This window comes from Pomacea canaliculata, linkage group LG11 (assembly GCF_003073045.1).
Source record: "Pomacea canaliculata isolate SZHN2017 linkage group LG11, ASM307304v1, whole genome shotgun sequence".
NCBI classification, from domain to species: domain Eukaryota; kingdom Metazoa; phylum Mollusca; class Gastropoda; order Architaenioglossa; family Ampullariidae; genus Pomacea; species Pomacea canaliculata.
In genome coordinates, this window is record NC_037600.1 from 5,608,169 (window position 1) to 5,627,592 (window position 19,424).

Consider the following 19,424-nt stretch of genomic DNA (forward strand, 5'->3'; position numbering starts at 1 on the left):
ATTTTCGGGAAACTGCAATAACTGAGATCGTCCTATTTATAGCCCACATGTGTAGATAAATGACAAATCTTTATTGATGAGGGCAAAAGAAAAAGCAAGAGTTATGTTGTTTGACATCGAGCTCTCGGACTACGTGGCAGAAATTTAAAAAAATACATAAATTGGAAACAAAGCGATAAAAGGCAGACAGAGAAATTACAATATGTACAAACATGATGATTGGTATGTGAACTGCCAGGTGTGTTTAGTTGGCTAGAGGACTGGCAACATGCGCTCCATGTTTGCTCTGTCGGTGCGAGTAGTCAAAGGAAGTCTACAGGTAAGTTAATCACCTTATGAGAACACAGGTAGGCCACTCATACTGCGGTTCCAGTTCTAAGACACGAGTGAACCCCAGACTGTATGGTGTAGACACTGCATACCTCCCTCATAGACATGCACTGGAGTCCCAGGGTAGTTTTCACAGAAGAGATACCCGAAACCATTCTAAACTGTCTTCATCTTTAACATGGCGGCAAAACAATTTCTGGTTGTTAGACTTGTCAGCTGCATTTGATACTGTAGATTATTGTATACCTCTACACAGACTTCAGCACTCTTCTGGCATTCCTGTTGCTTTGTCCTACTAGTGATCCTGTCTCATGGACCGAACCCAGACTGTGTGTGAATGGAATATACTTACATGCCTTTGTCTTGGGATGTGGTGTCCCGCAATGGTCAGTTGTAGGTTTAATACTTGATACTATAATTCTCCTGACATCGTGGTGTCCTTGACACAGTAGGAGAAAAAGATAATGTCGACTGTCGATGTGTCTTTAGCCTCAAGTGAAGGAAGCACCTTACATGTCTGTCATGTTCAGTAGAATCTTCAGTAAACATTGCAAACAGTCCCGAGGTCTGTCTTGTGTAGGGTGCACAGGACTTGGTTGCTTAATTAAACACAGTTAAATGATTTTTAATGTATATCTCTGTAATAAAAATATCATTTCTAAAACTTTTATCAGGTTGTATTATTTATCTTCTAGTAACCCTGACAGTGCGAGCTGTTTGCATGTATTTTATATTATAACAAATTGCGCAAAGTTTCCTCCTAAGTTGTTGTAGTGTTTGCTGTAGTGACGAAGTATTGAAATGTCAACAGTTCTTACACCTACATGTACACCTACACCTACAGGTACTCACAAAGATTTTATTTAAATGTTAACGACTCACAGGTGCCCGTGAGTGCTTGATTACATCAATACATGACAGACGACACGACTGACGTCATAGTTGTAATGACGTCATATTTTGTAATGACGTCAAAAGACTAGTGACCACGCCCTGATCTTCATCATCGTTCAACACCCCGGGTATCCCTACTCGTACCAGAGGTGTAGTATTTAAGACACGTTGAAAGCATGCTAAAAGTTTAAGTAAGTGAAATTGAAACGTTTCCACGCGCCGAGAGGCCCCCATACCAAAACGAGGACCGTGCATTATGTCGTGTGTTGCTTGCTCCTTGGAAGGTTTGTCGTCACTGGTGCTGACGTAAAATATGGCTATTACGTAGGAAGAACGGGTAATTCAGAGCGAGACAGGGACGACATATTGAAGGTCGGGGATCTGGTCGGCAGAGAAAGAAAAGTTTCTGTTCTGAGAAAAGTTGTTGTGCTGGGGATTTGCTGCGGTGCCCGTGGGACGGGTAAGAGCAACGGATCAGTTTTCTCCTGCGTTTTCTGTGTGTGACACATCCCTTCCTATCTGAACATCCTTCTGCTGGAAAACCTTTAATTGGATATTCTGTTTTAGAGAGTTTCTTTTTCATAATTGTTCCTAGAGTGTATGAAGTGAAGGTCTGCTGGCACGAGACATAGAAGAATATGGCTGAAAGGCTGAAAAAGTGAGCATTCCGATGTAAAAGGAGATTTCCAAAGTCAGAATTTCGACTATTCGACATGGAATATGGTAGTTTCACCAAAGAAGGGCATCTGCGGTCCTCTTGACTAGCGTTAAGACTATCTTTGCAGAAACTTTACTATGACTATAATTATCTTCAGTGCTGAGTGTTTCAGTGTGGTAAACATATTGCTAACCATCACAATATAATAAATTCCCGCAGCTGACAATAATTTTGAACTCTGGTTAATCTTTCAGATAGGTTATCCCACGAGTCAAAACAAAGACCCACAAAAAACAAACCACAACATTGCTGTCTCCATGGAGACACCGATAGCGGATGCGTGATAGAAAGTCTTTCATTTGAAAAAAAAGTTGCCTTTCCTTGTGTTCTTGCAACAGAATTTGTATAAGACAGGCTTTTTCCAACTCTTCGACAATACCACGGAATCATCAATAGTTGAGAATAATACAATAAAGGCAAGTTTGTGAGTGACGTTGACGACTTCAAAGAAAAGCAATTCAGATATGTTGTTATAAACTTTGTTTGCCCTTGTATAATATTTTAGCTCAGCGCAAATTTCTTTGGAATTTTTGTTTAATTTCTATGAAAGGAATCATCGAGTGACACTGAGGTCCATGTAAAGCACGAGAAGAACACTTCTTGGCCTTTCTGACAGAATAACGTTTGACTGTGTCTTCTCCTCGATCTGGATTTTTTAATTTATTTTTTAATTTTTGTTTTAATTTTTTTTTTCTTATTTGCCTCTGCGCGTAGAAACTATCTACTGGACAAGCTTCAGAAGGCTCAGAAAAATTATTTTCTATTGTCTCCCCAAGGTAAAAGCAACAACTCCTCTGAAAGGTTCTCTGGCTGTGATAAACAAGTATAAAACAGGTTAACTCGCTCTAGAGAAAGCAAAGAAAGAGAAATAATGGTACAAAGAATGCCGACATAGCATCAATAATAAAAAAAAACAGGTTTTGCAGGTAAAGCATGCCTACAAATGTGATGACAAAACTGAATGGTGTCGATAAGGTCCAGCGCAAACAGAAGTGTGCCGCAAGAGATGTCCACAAAGGCGGCAAGAGATCAGAAAGTTTATCCTTTGCTGCCGCTTATCAGATCACACAACACTATATAGACACATTTTATTGAAAAGTATTTCTATTACTTTTTTCTAACTAGACATTAATCATCGATTAATAATGTGTATTCATAAGCCTCATGTGTCGATGTACTGTCTAAACATGGTACAGATGGTGTCACCTCTCGTGTCTACGTAGCAGTGTGGAGAACTGCATTAATAGTTGTCACAGGCTTCAAGTGTGCATTTGTTTTTGAGTCTAAATATCATCTGTGCTGAACATTCCACAGTATTGTAAATAAGTGTTTGTTATCCATTGCTTGTACCGCTGAACACTCGGCGCACATGAGGTAAGGACCCGCATATGCTTTTTTTCTTGGATTTTGTGGTCTCCTTATTTTCGGTTTGTGAGACACAGCCACTACTGTTGATGGTAAGTATCCCGATGTGTTGATATCCATGTACATATGTATCTGCTGTGTTTCTGAATTATCTATCTATTAGATGAGACGATTATTTTATATTGCAAAACACTTTGTGTTGACTGATAGCCCTGACAATTGGTTGGACGATACTTTGTAGGGTCACTTGGATCACCTGAATTATGTATTGGGATTACTTTTGCTTGTTTAAGGTGCGTTGGAAAGTAAGATTTATCAATACAGGTAAGTCATAGTTTCAGTAATGGCCGGTGCTGAGAGCTTTAGAATTTTGTTGTCGATGCTGTCTGGTCCTCTGGTGTTGGTGTCTTTGAGTTTGGTAAGTGCTTGATATACTTCCAATATAGTCATTGGGAGAATGGAGAGAGCGGTATCAACTTGTTTTGAGTTACAGAAGCTTTGTAGCTTGTCTACCTTGTTTTCTTGTAATTTATCGTTTGAGACTACCCTGGTAGCAATTCCTGCAAAATATGCGTTCAGTGTGTTAGGTTTTATATTTGCTAGTCCGCTAGTTACAGCTCTGCAAAAGTTAATATTGAATCATATCAGTGATGTTAGAATCTTCACACAAAAACTGAATTGTTTATTTTCTTTTTTAGATTTCTTACGTATCGTGGCATTTGTTATTAGGTGGGCTAATACCTTTTATTGTAAATGCTTTGTGAATCAAGGGAAAAGGTCACTATGATCTCATTGAATCATCGAAGGCATCGAAAATACCTCCTAATTTATCAGCTTTTAAGTTTAAAAAATAGTCAGCGTACCGAGTCTTCACATACTCAAGAGAAGTACCTGTCGTAAAAGCAATACAGGTGAGCCAGAAATAACTTCACTTCATACTTACGCAAAGCTTTAGGGACTTTGTAAGCTATATGGAAACAAAAGAGAGAAAAACACACGAAATTATTTATGTACATTTTTAGGCGTGCCTACGCGAACACATACACAAACACACATCGCCCAGCAGTAGCAGTCAATAGAAAAAATATGCAACGCTTTGGCATTTTGGAAAATTTATTTTTTAATGGAAGTTATTAAGGAACCAAACACTATATAGAATGTTATCCTAAAAGAGTTGTTTACAAACGTGACACTATAATAAATGATGTATCAAAAAGTCGTTATTCATTCATTTATTTGATTAAAATTGAGGGAAGGGACGTCTCTGCTGCGTCAGAGGAGACAACCGAGTTTTCTTATTTTTTCGAACTGCAAATCACACTTACTTCCCTTTGACCGTACCGTGCACTGCTTTCATGATATCTAAATCTGCTGCACTCTGCGCGGTTTATTAACTATTTATTATTGTGAAGGAATCATCATAGCTCCTACGTTCCGAGGTTGTCTTTCTTTACCTTGAATACATTTCCGAGTAGACAACTTTTATTACCTATGTCAACAAGCATCCGTCTCAATCACCTAGGTCCTTGAAGTTTCGTCACGCGAGCCAATCGACCAAACATTTGCACCCAGATCTAGTTACAGTTCTGCGAATGTTAATATTGAATCATATCAGTGATGTTAGAATCTTCACACAAAAACTGAATTATTTATTTGCTTTTTTAGATTTCTCATGTGTCGTGGCATTTGTTACGAGGTGGGCTTGTATTGTAAATGCCTTGTGGATCCAGGGAAAAGGTCACTCGCTCCCTCCCTCACTTCTGCAGACTTACACATATCCCCATCTGATCTCCCTGAATCACCGAAGGCATCAAAAATACCTCCTAATTTATCAGCTTTTAATTTTAAAAAATAGCCAGCGTACCGAGTCTTCACAAACTCAAAAGAAGTATGTGTCGTAAAAACAATACATGTGAGCCAGAAATAACTTCATACTTACGCAAAGCTTTAGGGACTTTGTAAGCTGTATGGAAACAAAAGACAGAAAAACACACGAAATTATTTATGTACATTTTTAGGCGTGCATACGTGAACGCACACACAGACACATCGCCCAGCAGTAGCAATAGAAAAAGTATGCAACGCTTTGGCATTTTGGAAAATTTATTTTTTACTGTACGTTATTAAGGAACCAAACACTATATCGAATGTTATCCTCAAATAGTGATTTACAAAAGAGACACTATAATAAATAATGTCCAAAACTCGTTATTCATTCACTTATTTGATTAAAATTGAGGAAAGGAACGTCGCATAGACTGCTGAGGAGACAACCGCGTTTCCTTCTTTTGTCTGCTGCAAATCACACTTACTTCCCTTTGACCGTACCGTGCACAGCTTTCATGATATCTAAATCTACAGCGCTCTGCGCGGTTTATTTACATATTTATTATAGTGAAGGAATCATCATACCTGCTACGTCCCGAGGTTGTCTTTACCTTGAATACGTTTCAGTGTAGACAACTTTTATTACCTATGTCAACTTGCATCCGTCTCAATCACCTAGAAGTTTCGGCACGCGAGCCAATCGACAAATCATTTGCACCCGGATCTTTCCCTCGGATGAGACTGTCATCATTCCTTTTTTTTTCAGTAATATAGGATTCTAGGCGCACGTGTTTACGATTAGGTGTTAACGCTGCCTACAGCCTTTTTAAATTTCTAATTTTTCGGAGACAGAATGAGTACATGAGTTCTTTTAACCGCCAAGCTTTTCAATGAGAGAATCCTAATGTTGCCGTCGGCGGGTTTTTTTTTTTTTTGTTTTTTGTTTTGTTTTTTTTTCTATTTCAGATTAATCGGAAGCAGCTCAGACAGGATGCTGACACATTTTATTTTTACATCAATGTAACGTCATCAAGTACGAAATTTTCTGCCTTCTTACGTCATCAAAGTTTCACTCTCCCCACCCCTCCCATCATTTACACCCTTTAACACTTGCAAGTCAGGTCCACGTGATTTGCGTCTCCAAGAAACTCTCCATATGCTTTCATTTTTTTCCATTATCTTCATGCATCCTTTATGCATCTAACAATATTTTTTCTTGAAGCTTAGTGAGCCACGTCACCAAAAACGGAAATGTTTCTATTTTATGTTTCTTTTCTTCCTGATATACCGCTCTCACATTTATAACAAAGAGAGTTGGTTTTGTTTCTTTCTGTTTTTATTAATTTTTACTTTTCATGTTGATCTTGCTGGTCAGCTATATTAATTACTCTTTTGTTCTTATTTTTATTATCATTAGATAATGAAGGGAGAATTCCACAAGAGATGCTAAAGCATTTGCGCAAGCAGTTTTGTTGAGATTTCTTTACTTTTTCGGAACAGACACTATTGTTTTATTCTTTCTTCCTTTGGAACCATCTTGGGTTAGTTAAATATCTTATAAACAATCCAGCAAGATTTTGTCTTCGATATTTCTGTCTGCTTCTGATGTTTCTTCTAATAACAGCAACAATTTTGTGGTGTTTTCATTTTGTTCTTTGAAAAATTTTTAATAACAATGACGACTGCATCAGACGGCCAAACGACAGAGAATGTACAGTGTGCATGAATGACTTTAAGGTACCAAAGATTTTACCACGTGGACGTCTTCTGAGTAGAAATGTGTCATTTCCTGGATGGACATGAAGCCAGACGCCGGATGTCCGTTATGTAGATGTCTTATAGCAGAAGTGCAAGGGCAGAAACTTCAATGATAAAACAGAACAGAATCCCACAATCACAACCCCCAGAATCCCAGAAGAACACAAGAAATGCATTGTAGGATAGTACTGAAGAAAATTAAGTCGAGTCAAAATCTGCCATAATGTGACCTTTATTACTTTTAAAATAAAATCTTTTCACTACGCGAATGTTTGAATACCGCGGTCATATTGTAACGTAAATTTCAATCCTCACGTACTTCCTGGGCTGTGACTCGGTACTCTTTGTCTGAACTACACTCAGCCGCTTGGTAGAAAAGCCGGATGTGAAAACACACACAGAGAGAAATCAGCTTTTCTCTATTAAGCACACGGCCAAAACACTTGTTTCAATTCATACTGAAGTCCCACACCCACCCGCCACACAAACCCGCTTTGGCTTATTACTTATGTCGAGACAAAAATCTTTAAAAGTAGACTGAGAAAAGACCGTATTAAGTTACAAGTTTTACAGGTAGGACACCTCGTCTTGAATACGATTTCTCCAAACGATTTCCTGTCACTGAATCTGTGACTGAGACATGTTTGTGTCATTAATATTTCCTTTCAACAACACTGCGTCCATTGCGGACCCTGCACTCTCCTCATCGACTCAAAGCTGAGAGCTTGAAATGCGTGGACAACAAAATCAAGAAAAAAATAAGTTCTTCAGACATTACAAAACAAGGATGTTTGTTGGTGACAGTTCTCTGTATGGCTTTAGTCTCGTTATTTCTAGAAATATTTCAGATTTTAGACTCTGCTGATCGGGGACAAGTGAACATGTAAAAGAGAAACATCCTATTAACCTCTGTTTACATGATGAGGACGACAGTTGATTGGTTAACGAAGTGAGTTTGATTTTTCACACACAAAGGAGTGTGGTTCTGTGCAGAGATAGTCATTCAGAAGAAAGCTTTTTCGGCCATCAACCTGTCAACACACACAAATACTTTATAAAAAATGCCATTTTCATGGAAAGAAAATACATAAAAACAATAGCTCACTAGGAGAATATTTGCTTTATTTGGCTATTTGTATCATTGTACAGTCTAAAGCCTAACTATTCAGAGTAACCACTGGCTAGAGCATTTCATGGTATAGTGTTTGAGGTTTAGTTGGGATTGTCAACTGACTCTACTTCATAAGAAACAAAGAGTTAACGTTTCTGTAACGTAGCGTGACGCCACACTGCGTTGTAAGGTCACAAAACGTCACATGCTTATCGCTGATGCTATTTAAAGAACAAAGCTAACGTAAAATTGGCCCCCATTGTAGGGTTACTGTTTATCGGAATGATTTACTGAAACGAAATTAAGTTTAGTAACAGTTTATACCTGTGTCGCCAAAACCACCTGAGTAAAGGGACAAACAGTTCTTTCTTCTTTTTTTGGCGTATGTTTAAATTAATTACTTTTATTGGAAAACATCCCTAAATCATTTTATTTTGTTTTGCTTTTGTTTATTCGTTCTTTTTGTAAAGTGTGTGTCGTTAACTTTCATTTTGTTCGCCAGCCCCAGTATACACTTAGGGTTACAACACAGTGTTGGAACGCGGGTTAAGAGCTGAGTACCTAAAGTTAGGGTTAGGGGTAAGATTAGTTTTAAAGGTTAGGTGGTGTGATAGCAACAAAGGAAATCCTAAGAAAAGACTGCATACTGATGTACAACTCGGTGATAAAAGGAAAGTCTCGTCATCCGCATGGCGATTGCAGTCTTCTTACCGCGAGACAATTTTGCGTGTACTCAAAATTATTGGGTTGACCGGCGGCCCAGAACGGCCCTACAAGGCTGTCGACAACACGTGCACCGTTGACCCAGTTGAAAAGGTGAGCATCACCGGTCCAGGATGAGTTTAAATCACTCATTGGTCGAGATCCACCGATATAGTATTGATTGTCAACACTTCCTGTTAAAATAAAACAAGCAGAAATAATAATAGATATATATTATAGATATTATCTAAAAAGTAGATGGACCATCGTGACTTCAGTTTATCTTTCTCTATGCAAGGTAGTATTTGTAGATGTGAATTTGGAAAATGAAGCGAGCGTTATCAGACACTTTACAGGAAGTAGTATCTGAGCTTGTCACAACACCATGCAGTGCGCATGTGCCCTGGATCGGAGTGAAGAACATAAACATGGGGGTTAATATGATAAAATGGATCCAATGCTGACCTGGTACATTCGAAAGAATTTGGAGAAAAATTGTGATCTTCAGTGTAGTATCAGGCACTACTAAGTCCAGTCCTCTATGAAGGCATTCATTTCTGCTGTTGGTCCAGGTGGCAGTGATGTTGCCAAAGATGATGAAACAGAAGCGAGCAGCGGCAGAAAAGTAGAATCCATCGTCAACGGGGCACCAGTCTGGAGCAAACACATGGCCTTTGACACTGTTGTAAAGTCAGTAGGCTCAAGTATACCTCAATTCTGACCTTACGAAATGTCATTTTAAGTAAGCCCGAGCATAATATTTACTCCAGACTATATGAGTTGTAAACTAATAACTACATGTAAACGAAACTCAGTAGAGTTAGGTAATATAAAAATTGTTACTACCATGGACTCTCCGTTGACTCAATGTCATATTTTTACATTAAGACCGCACAAGAACAACGCTCACCACCTGTAGTCTTACTCTACAAGTCTACACACATACCACTGATGGCCAGCACCTCCCAGTAGCTGGAATGCGGGAAAGTTGATGAGAGGTTTAGCGAGATTCTCGGAAGATCCCGCAGCTCGCACGTTCCCGTCAGGTCATCTGCTACAAAGACGGAGCACCAGTCAAAGTCCCTGCACGTGCAGCCACACGTGATCGGGCTGGGGGCAGAGGTCACAGTGTGTGTGACTTGTCGCGTGCCCGTGATGACGTCATCTTCACGCAGGCGCAGCCAGGTAGTAGAGAGGACGACAGGAGATCTGTAGAATAAAATAAAAAGTAGAAATAAAAAAGTACACTATGAAACTACTTTGTGATCACTTGTACAAAGAGGAGACACCTTAGGATGCACGAGGTGTGTGCTGAAAGCAATGAGAAAGAAAAGCTCTCCATAAACATTACTCAGAAAGGGAGCCAGCAAAACACCCTTTACAGTCGTATTCTAGCCTTTGCAGTGCTCACACGCTTGTTTATTTAAATCTTTGCGAATGTGCTTCATTACAATAACAATGCCATTGATCATAGACAGCAGTACATCATGGCAGTACACCGAATCAGTCTCTTGTCGTCTCCTCCACTCTTCTTCACTTCTCTGTTTATCTCCCAGTACTTTCCTCTGAGCTCTTCTCTTTCCTGCTGGTCTTGACATTGATTAGTCTTCTGCTTCAGCTCTTTCCTTTCCTCTGTCTTTTGCCAGGGCCTTAGAGTTAGCCATTTCTTGTGCTGTTTTCCTTTTTTCACCAGAACGTGTGTGCAGGAAGTCGTCCAGGTCTCTTGCAATCCTGTCCAGTGGTTGGCTACTGTTTCTTCCAGGAGTCCCTCCAATGTCTCAAACCTGTATTTAACTTCACAGTTGAACTGTTCTTGTTTTCTACGAACTCTAAAGAACTTCATGTGTAATTTGTGGTGCGGTCTATCTGATGTGTCATGGAAGGACCTCAGCTTTTTGTTCATGGTTGCCACAAGCAGTTGGTGGTCCGTGGCTGCATCTGCGCCTTGCTTTACTCTGACATCCATCAGACGCCTTCTAAACTGGCGAGTAATATTGATGTGATCGATCTGGGTGTTTTTATGTTCATCTGGTGAAGTCCAAGTGGTCTTCTGAATAGTATTTTCTGATATCAGTAATGCAATAATATCACACTTTATTTACACACATAATTCTATAATTTTAGGAACCGTAAATATTTCCTGCTGCAGAAGTGTGTACAAGAAAAACACCAATATTTACTACTGACCTAAGACTTCATGTATAGAGCAATCACAAAGAAATATCGCAATTATAGAAAGTGTACTCACACTATGATGACTGTGTAGGTCACAAGAAGTGTGCGCATGTTGGTCACAGTACTGACTGCCCCACCCTGGCAGAGACCGAAGTTGACACTGTCAAGCGGTTGACACAGTGAGAGAATCGGGTGGAACAAACCAGCTTTAATCACAGTTCACAAGAGACTTCATCGATTGGGTACAAAGGTGCTCTGAATGATGGCACTCGCTGATTGGTTTGTGTTGTGTGCTCAAGTCATTCACATGATTGTCGGAAAAGTGAAGAAGTCAACGGAAGGGAAACTCTATCGAGACTTTTGTATTTTGAAGTGGAGCATGATGTATCGTATGTGTTTGTTATAGCCCCCGAGAACTGAATCTGCTGTCTGTCATTTAGTGTCATTTACTTCATTTAATTTAGGATTCTTTGTTTTCTTTATTTTAAAAAAAAATTATTTGATTTCGTAGGTTTCCTATATGTTTCATTACAATAAATTAAAGGCCATAATCTAGCTTCTCTACTACAGATGAAGTAAACGGCGGTTCTTATGCGAAATCGGCTTCTACTACTAGATTGTAACGGTTGAGTGCACATGTTAGTCATTGTCATGATAACACTATGAACCATTAAAGTAATTTTTAAGATACGCTGGTCACTAGAAGTATGCTATAAGTTTAAGGAAGTGAACGTTTCCACGCGCCGAGAGGCCACCATACCAAAACGAGGACCGTGCATCAATTCCTATCTGAACATCGGGGGACAGCAGCATCAGAGGCACCTTGTAGTGGAGAACGGTTACCAATCATTTCGCGGTTACCAATCATTTCATTGTAGCCATCGACATTTATTTATTTCACATGTGAAGACACTTGCGTTTCCAAATCTACTTCTTCGGAACCAGTTTCCGATCGTTCCTAATGATTCCCTTTTGAAAAAAAAGAGAATTGTACTCAATAATTCATGAAGTATCAGCGTTTATCGGCTGTATAAATTAAAAGCGCAAAGCACTGAAATAGGAACAAAAATGTTTACACAGTACAAACACTATTACCCTCAGCAAATATTTTTCTACCGTGATACACTTTCATGTTTTCTACTGAGGATCCTTCTGCTGGCAAACCTTTTAATGGATAAGACTCTCTTTGCAGAAAGTATGACAATAATTATCTTCAGTGCTGTGTGTTTCTGTGTGGTAAACATATCTGCTGTTGTAGGGCGGGGACTTCATGCGATCAGTTGAAATGTTTAGGCAATAATTTCTTTTACTCTCGTTTTGGATAATATAATATTGACTAATATTTATCATTTGTGTTTAAAAAAAATGCTTTAAGAGAATTGAAATTTTCAATTCATTACAAACCAGGCAGGACCTGTATTAAATATGGCGGAAGAGATTTGATTTGATCCTTTGTCCCCCACAATATAATAAATTCCGGCAGCTGACTATAATTTTGAACTCTGGTCAACCTTCCAACGAGCCAAAACGAAATCCCACAAAAAACAAACCACAACATTGCTGTCTCCATGCAGACACTGATAGCGGATTCGTGATAGAAAGTCTTTCATTTGAAAAAAAAGTTGCCTTTCCTTGTGTTCTTGCAACAGAATTTGTATTAGACAGGCTTTTTACAACTCTTCGACAATACCTCGGAATCATCAATATTTGAGAATAATACAATAAAGAAAAGTTTGTGAGTGACGTTGACGACTTCAAAGAAAGGCAATTCAGATATGTTGTTATAAACTTTGTTTGCCCTTGTATAATATTTTAGCTCAGTGCAAATTGTTTTGGAATTTTTATCTTTACGTTCTCTGAAAGGAATCATCGATCCACGTAAAAGCACGATAAGAACACTTCTTGACTTGTCTGACACAATAACGTTTGACTGTGTCTGCTCCGCGATCTGGTTCTTTTATTTGTTTGTTGTTTGTTTCTTATTTGCCTCTGTGTGTAGAAACTATCTAAACTCTACTGGACAAGCTTCAGAAGGCTCAGAAAAACGATTTTCTATTGTCTTCCGTAAGGTAAAGGTGGAAACTCCTCTGAAATCTTCGCTGGCTGTGATAAACAAGTATAAAAAGTAGGTTGACTGGCTCTCGAGAAAGCAAAGAAAGAGAAATAATGGTACAAAGAATGCCGACATAACATCAGCAATAAAAAAAACAGGTTCTGCAGGTAAAGCGAGCCTTCACATGTGATGACAAAACTGAACAGTGTCGATCAGGTCCAGCGCAAACAGAAGTGTGGAACTTAGGATGCATCGCCGCAAGGGATGTCCACAAAGGACAGAAAGCAGATGGCAGAGCGGCAAGAGATCAGAAAGTTTATCCTTTGCTGCCGCTTATCAGATCACGTATATAGACACATTTTATTGAAAAGTATTTTTATTTACTTATTTCTAACTAGACATTAGAAGGAGAGTAAACATAAACAATCATCAATTAATAATGTGTATTCATAAGCATCATATGTCGATGTACTGTCTAAACTCAGGTGTGCTTGTGAAACATGGTACAGATGGTGGCACCTCTCGTGAGTAGCAGTAGGGTGAACTACATTAATTAATAACTTCCACAGGCTTCAAGTGTACATTTGTTTTTAAGTCTAAATATCATCGGTGCTGAGCATTCCACTGTATAGTAAATAAGTGTTTGTTATCCGTGCTTGTAACGCTGAACACTCGGCGCACTTAAGGTAAGTATGTGAGTTTTGTCTCGGACTTTGTGGTCTACTTATTTTCTGTTTGTCAGACACAACCACTACTGTTGATGGTAAGTATCCCGATGTGTTGATATCCATGTACATATCTATCTACTGTGTTTCTGAATTATCTATCTATTAGGTGAGACGATTATTTTATATTGCAAAACACTTTGTGTAGACTGGTAGCCCTGACAATTGGTTGGACGATACTTTGTAGGGTCACTTGGATCACCTGATTTATGTATTGGTATTACTTTTGCTTGTTTAAGGTGCGTTGGAAAGTAAGATTTATCAATACAGAGGTTATACAGGTAAGTCATAGTTTCAGTAATGGCCGTGCTGAGAGCTTTAGAATTTTGCTGTCGATGCTGTCTGGCCCTCTGGTGTTGGTGTCTTTAAGTTTGGAAAGTGTCTGAGATACTTCCAATATAGTCATTGGGGGAATGGAGAGAGCGGTATCAACTTGTTTTATGTTACAGAAGCTTTGTAGCTTGTCTAGCTTGTTTTCTTGTGATTTATCATTTGAGACTACCTTGGTAGCAATTCCTGCAGAATGTGCGTTCCGTGTGTTAGAGAATTTTGTAATTGTCGAACGGTTTGTCTTGACTTGTTAGTTAATTGATTGATGGCTTTCCAGATCAGTTTAGTGTTCTTTTCGCATTCTATGACTTTGCTAAAGTAGATTTTCATTTTGCTTCGTTTCATAACGGTGACAATATTTCTCAGAGAAGAATAAGAGGTGAATAAGTGAGCCAACAATAAATCACTCTTTTTGTGCAAGCAGTACAAAAGCAACGCGTGGAACATTCGAATCTTCAGTCATTTTTTTATTCTTCGACCTCCGTATGTTCAAACGAGGAGTAAACTTATTTTCTTCGAACTTAGATGGCTAAATGGCCTTCTTGCAGACCAGGTTGCATCCCTCAGGACAGCACTTCTCATCGGACGCACACGAGGTGTCACCGCTGCAGCTGTTGGGCAGAAGCACACAGATGCCAACCATCCCACTGGGCGCTGGACAGCTTCCTGTTCGTTAAAAAAGGAGATAAAGCAGCTGTAACCATGAAAAATATCATATGGCGTGCCTACTCTTCCTCTCCCCCTCCCCCACCCAGCTACTGGCTTGTTTTAGGTATCGTGGTTAAACATTTAATGGCTTACGTTCTTGACAAACATGTCAAAACAATAATTCCGGGGTTAGCTATTTCCTTCAGATGATTCCCAAAGGTAAGTTTAATAAAAGGTTGGTAATTGAGGAAGGAGGGAACGCAAACTGGCGAATTAATGTAAAGCTCGCCTACCTGCGTGGACTTGGGGGGAAACCACTGGCGCCTTACACTTCTTGCCGCAACCTTCTGAACAGCATTTCAACCCTGTGACGTCACAACAATACACTGTATCATGATCTGATATAGGATCATGGAAATATAGGTTGATTCGATGTTTCGAAATCTTTCTAAGACTCACCATTTACAAATGTCACTTATCTTAGGAATATTACTTGCATTCACATTTACACGTACACGCACGCGCACGCGCGCGCACACACATCCCCCTTTATAGTCGAAGGTGTAGACTGACCTGCTGCACACTCGGAGTCATAGATGCAGTTGACATTAGGATCGAAAATGCAGATGCCAGCGTCTCCGGAAGGTTCTGGGCACTGCCCTGGTCTTTCACCTGTTCAAAGGTGATAAATGTTTAGCATTAGTGATAGTTCACTTTGATCCAACCTTTCTTTTAACGCAGATTAACAATCGTTTTCACCAGATCGTTGTCTCTCTCTCTCTCCCCCTCTCTTGCTCTCTCTCACACACGGACACGCTCACGCTCACGCTAACGCTCTCACACACACACACACACACACACACACACACACACACACACACACACACACACACACACACACACACACACACATCCAATATCTTGAATGTAATTACATGTTCGTTCCTTTGTGAACGATTTTTGTTGAGCAACAGAGTTTCGTGATGCTGTTCATTTCGGTTTTATATTTTGATAGTCCGCTAGTTACAGTTCTGTGAAACGTTAATATTGAATCATATCAGCGATGTTAGAATCTTCACACAAAAACTGAATTATTTATTTGCTTTTTTTAGATTTCTCACGTGTCGTGGCATTTGTTATTAGGTGGGCTTTGTATTGTAAATGCCTTGTGGATCCAGGGAAAAGGTCACTCGCTCCCTCCCTCACTTCTGCAGACTTACACATATCCCCATCTGATCTCCCTGAATCACCGAAGGCATCAAAAATACCTCCTAATTTATCAGCTTGTAATTTTAGAAAAATATACAGTATACTGCGTCTTCACAAACTCAAGAGAAGTATCTGTCGTAAAAGCAATACATGTGAGCCAGAAATAACTTCATACTTACGCAAAGCTTTAGGGACTTTGTAAGCTATATGGAAAAAAAAGAGAGAAAAACACACGAAATTATTTATGTACATTTTTAGGCGTGCATACGCGAACACATACACAAACACACGTCGCCCAGCAGTAGCAGTCAATAGAAAAAATACGCAACGCTTTGGCATTTTGGAAAATTTATTTTTTAATGTACGTTATTAAGGAACCAAACACTATGTCGAATGCTATCCTAAAAGAGTTATTTACAAACGAGACATAAATGATGTCCAAAACTCGTTATTCATTCATTCATTTATTTGATTAAAATTGAGGGAAAGAACGTCGCTTAGACTGCTGTGTCAGAGGAGACAACCTCGTTTCCTTCGTTTGTCTGCTGGAAATCACACTTACTTCCCTTTGACCGTACCGTGCACAGCTTTTACGATATCTAAATTTGCAGCGCACTGCGGTTATTTATTATAGTGAAGGAATCATCATACCTCCTAAGTTCCGAGGTTGTCTGTACCTTGAATACGTTTCCGACTAGACAACTTTTATTACCTTTGTCAACTTGCATCCGTCTCAATCACCTAGGTCCTAGAAGTTTCGTCACGCGAGCCAATCGACCAATCATTTGCACCCGGATCTTTCCCTCGGATGAGACTGTCATCATTCCTTTTTTTCAGTAATATAGGGCATTATAGGCACACGTGTTAACGCTGCCTACGGCCTTTTTAAACTTCTAATTATTCGGAGACAGAATGAGTACATGAGTTGTTTTTTTTGGGGTTTTTTTTTTTTTTTTTTTTTCAGATTAATCGGAAGCAGCTCATACAAGATGCTGACACATTTTATTTCGACATCACTGTAACGTCATCAAGTACGAAATTTTCTGCCTTCTTATGTCATCAAAGTTTCACTCTCCACACCCCTTCCATCCTTTTCACCCTTTAACCCTTGCAAGGTCAGGTCCCCGTGATTTCCGTCTACGAGAGACTTTCCATATGCTTTCATTGGGATTTTTGTTTTTTTAATCTTTATGCATCCTTTATGCATCTAACAATACTTTTTCTTGAAGCCCAGTCAGCCACGTCACCAAAAACAAAACTGACAATACCTGGCCTTTGTCAGGGGTCACGACCTCGCAATGACAAATTACTTTTACCTGAGAACTTCAAAGTCTAATCAGGTAATTTCTCTGCAAAGATTTAAAGATGCATGATCAGAATTTGACAGAGAATGATGTGTATATAATATTTAAACCAACTTACCCAGAGAAAGCTATTTCAACGGACTTAACCGAAAATTGCGTGCGATCGTAATTGTATTAAAATGATTTGTATGTGACCGGTTGGAGTGTTATTTTAATGAGCTTACGTAGTAAGCCACGTTCTCAGGCAAAGTATTTTGCCGATAATTTATCGCAAACCCAAAATAATCAACTTGCTTTCCTTTTTATTTTTTATCTTATTTAATGACAACTGCGGCAGTTGCACGAAAGCTATCTCTTGTACCGCTGTTGACTTCAAGTTTGAGACCACGTCTGGCAAAGGTCCTACATGACGATGATATAAAATCGTTGCCAAACGTCGTGAAACTTTTGTCAAGATTTTTTCCGGTTTAATCTGACATCTAAATCTGCTCAATAAAGCTGAACTAAAACTTAGATGTAGAGAAGGAATTGGCGTTAAAGATAAACTTACCCGATGCCCCAACGATGGCCACACAGATGAGGAGACACAGCTTCATGTTGATGGAGAGGACAAGGTTGACTGTCACACACCTCAGCTTGAGACTGCTCTTGTACCCTCACCTGTTGTCTTTTATACCTGGGACGGCGGCGGCGCACCTGTAAACAGCGCTGCCTTGTGTGTGTGTGTGCGCGCGCACTTGTGTGGGTACATGTGTGCAGGCCTTACAAGAGGGATGGGCATGGAGGGAGGGAGGGTGTATCCGGCCCTGCGTATATGGAGGGGGCCCAGCCTTGGTCAATAATTTTTTTTTTTTAAATACAATAGCGCTGCCTATCGTGCGTGCGTGCGTGCCTGTGTGTGTGTTTTGTGTGTGCGTGCGTGCACGCGCTGGTGTGGGTCCATGTGTGACTGTACATACATTCAGGCCTATTCAGGAAGTATAATAGTATGCATGAATATTACGACAATACAACCTGTATCTAGGGTTGTAGAAGCGTGGGACCGATTACAGAATGCACACACAGCTGTTCATGCAGGACTTGAAGCGAAATTCACCTCTTTTTTTATTATTACTTTTCGTGCGACGATTAATGCTATGCTGCTCTTTCATCATCTTAATCGTTGTCGTCGTCATCATCATCACCATCATCATCATCACTATCATAAATTTTGTTGAGGAGTATAGGAACCTCTTGTCCCATACAGCTAGTGATTGTTATGCTGCCCGATGTAAAGGGGATGCTGACTCAAATATTTGCCTTACGACCTTGTGACCGATATCTGGCTCCTGATAGAAACTGTTTAGTTAGGTAGGTTTACTTAGGATGCATGTTTGTACAGTACGTGTCACCGGAGGTCATTCCTGACAGGTAGATGGGAGCGTGAGACTGGCAGAAAGACAGGTGCGACAAATCCAGGTTCTGGATTTTCAGGTGAATCAATCTGTCTAAACCTCACATTTCATGATATAAATGTGCGCTAGTGAGGAGTGGAGGGACTGTCTCCAGATTATGTAGGCAAGGGAGTGATATTATCAACTTCTTTAAGGTAACCCCAGATGCACAAACGCACGCGCTTGCGCCTGAAAGCACGGATACACGTTCGCCCACACACTCACACACTCACGCATGCACACACAAACACAACTAGTTCTCCATAATGTTCTCTTCACACAAAACAACACGCAAATACACATTTGTTAACGTGTTTGCATCGCTTGAATAAATTAGTGATCGATAAAGTGGATGCTTTGGTCAATACAATTTAGGATCATAAACAAAAGCTGACAAAGCACCAGAGGCGCTAAAACTGATTTTTAATTCTTTTTCACAAATAATGCAATTTTTTTTTTTTTTTTTTTTTTTGGTCTAAGTAAATCTGCATTCTGTGTGATTTTTTTTTTACATATTTTTATTTTCTCCGGTTCATTTACTTTATTTTCTCTTGCTTGACCGACCAATATTAACGCCTCGCATTGACCCTTCATTTAGGACACATTCCAGGCATCAAGGACACATCATCGACGGACAGGGAGACATTGCGCTTCCGTGTGAAACCGGCAATGACCATCGAAACACAGTCACGTCTGCTCGGAACGTCTACCGACAGGTGAGTCCACTGCGGGTATGCGCCGGATATAGTTTTTAGGGTAGTCGATTGTCCCAAGCTCTGCATCAAACATGAACAATGTTCTTTGTACATTTTGGATGTAGTCATACACTTATCAAACTAATC

The 19,424-nt window shown here is 39.6% G+C and overlaps 1 protein-coding gene across 1 annotated transcript; it reads right to left on the reverse strand.

Moving 5' to 3' along the window:
* Positions 1-14,439: 14,439 nt before the first annotated feature.
* On the reverse strand, positions 14,440-17,893 carry LOC112575459 (WAP four-disulfide core domain protein 18-like). The gene is made up of 5 exons (XM_025257336.1): positions 17,700-17,893; positions 16,025-16,048; positions 15,210-15,308; positions 14,930-15,001; positions 14,440-14,654 (listed from the first exon to the last, which is right to left on the reverse strand). The coding sequence occupies exons 1-5, from the start codon at positions 17,743-17,745 to the stop codon at positions 14,518-14,520; spliced, it is 378 nt and encodes a 125-aa protein (XP_025113121.1). The 5' UTR covers positions 17,746-17,893; the 3' UTR covers positions 14,440-14,517.
* Positions 17,894-19,424: the final 1,531 nt, after the last annotated feature.

Coding starts and splice junctions, on each gene's coding strand:
- LOC112575459 (XM_025257336.1), bottom strand. CDS start 17,745: ATGAAGCTGTGTCTCCTCATCTGTGTGGCCATCGTTGGGGCATCGG. Junction 15,309..16,024: donor CAAAGTCCCTAAAGCTTTGC/GTAAGTATGAAG, acceptor ACCTTTGAACAG/GTGAAAGACCAGGGCAGTGC. Junction 15,002..15,209: donor TGACTCCGAGTGTGCAGCAG/GTCAGTCTACAC, acceptor GTGACGTCACAG/GGTTGAAATGCTGTTCAGAA.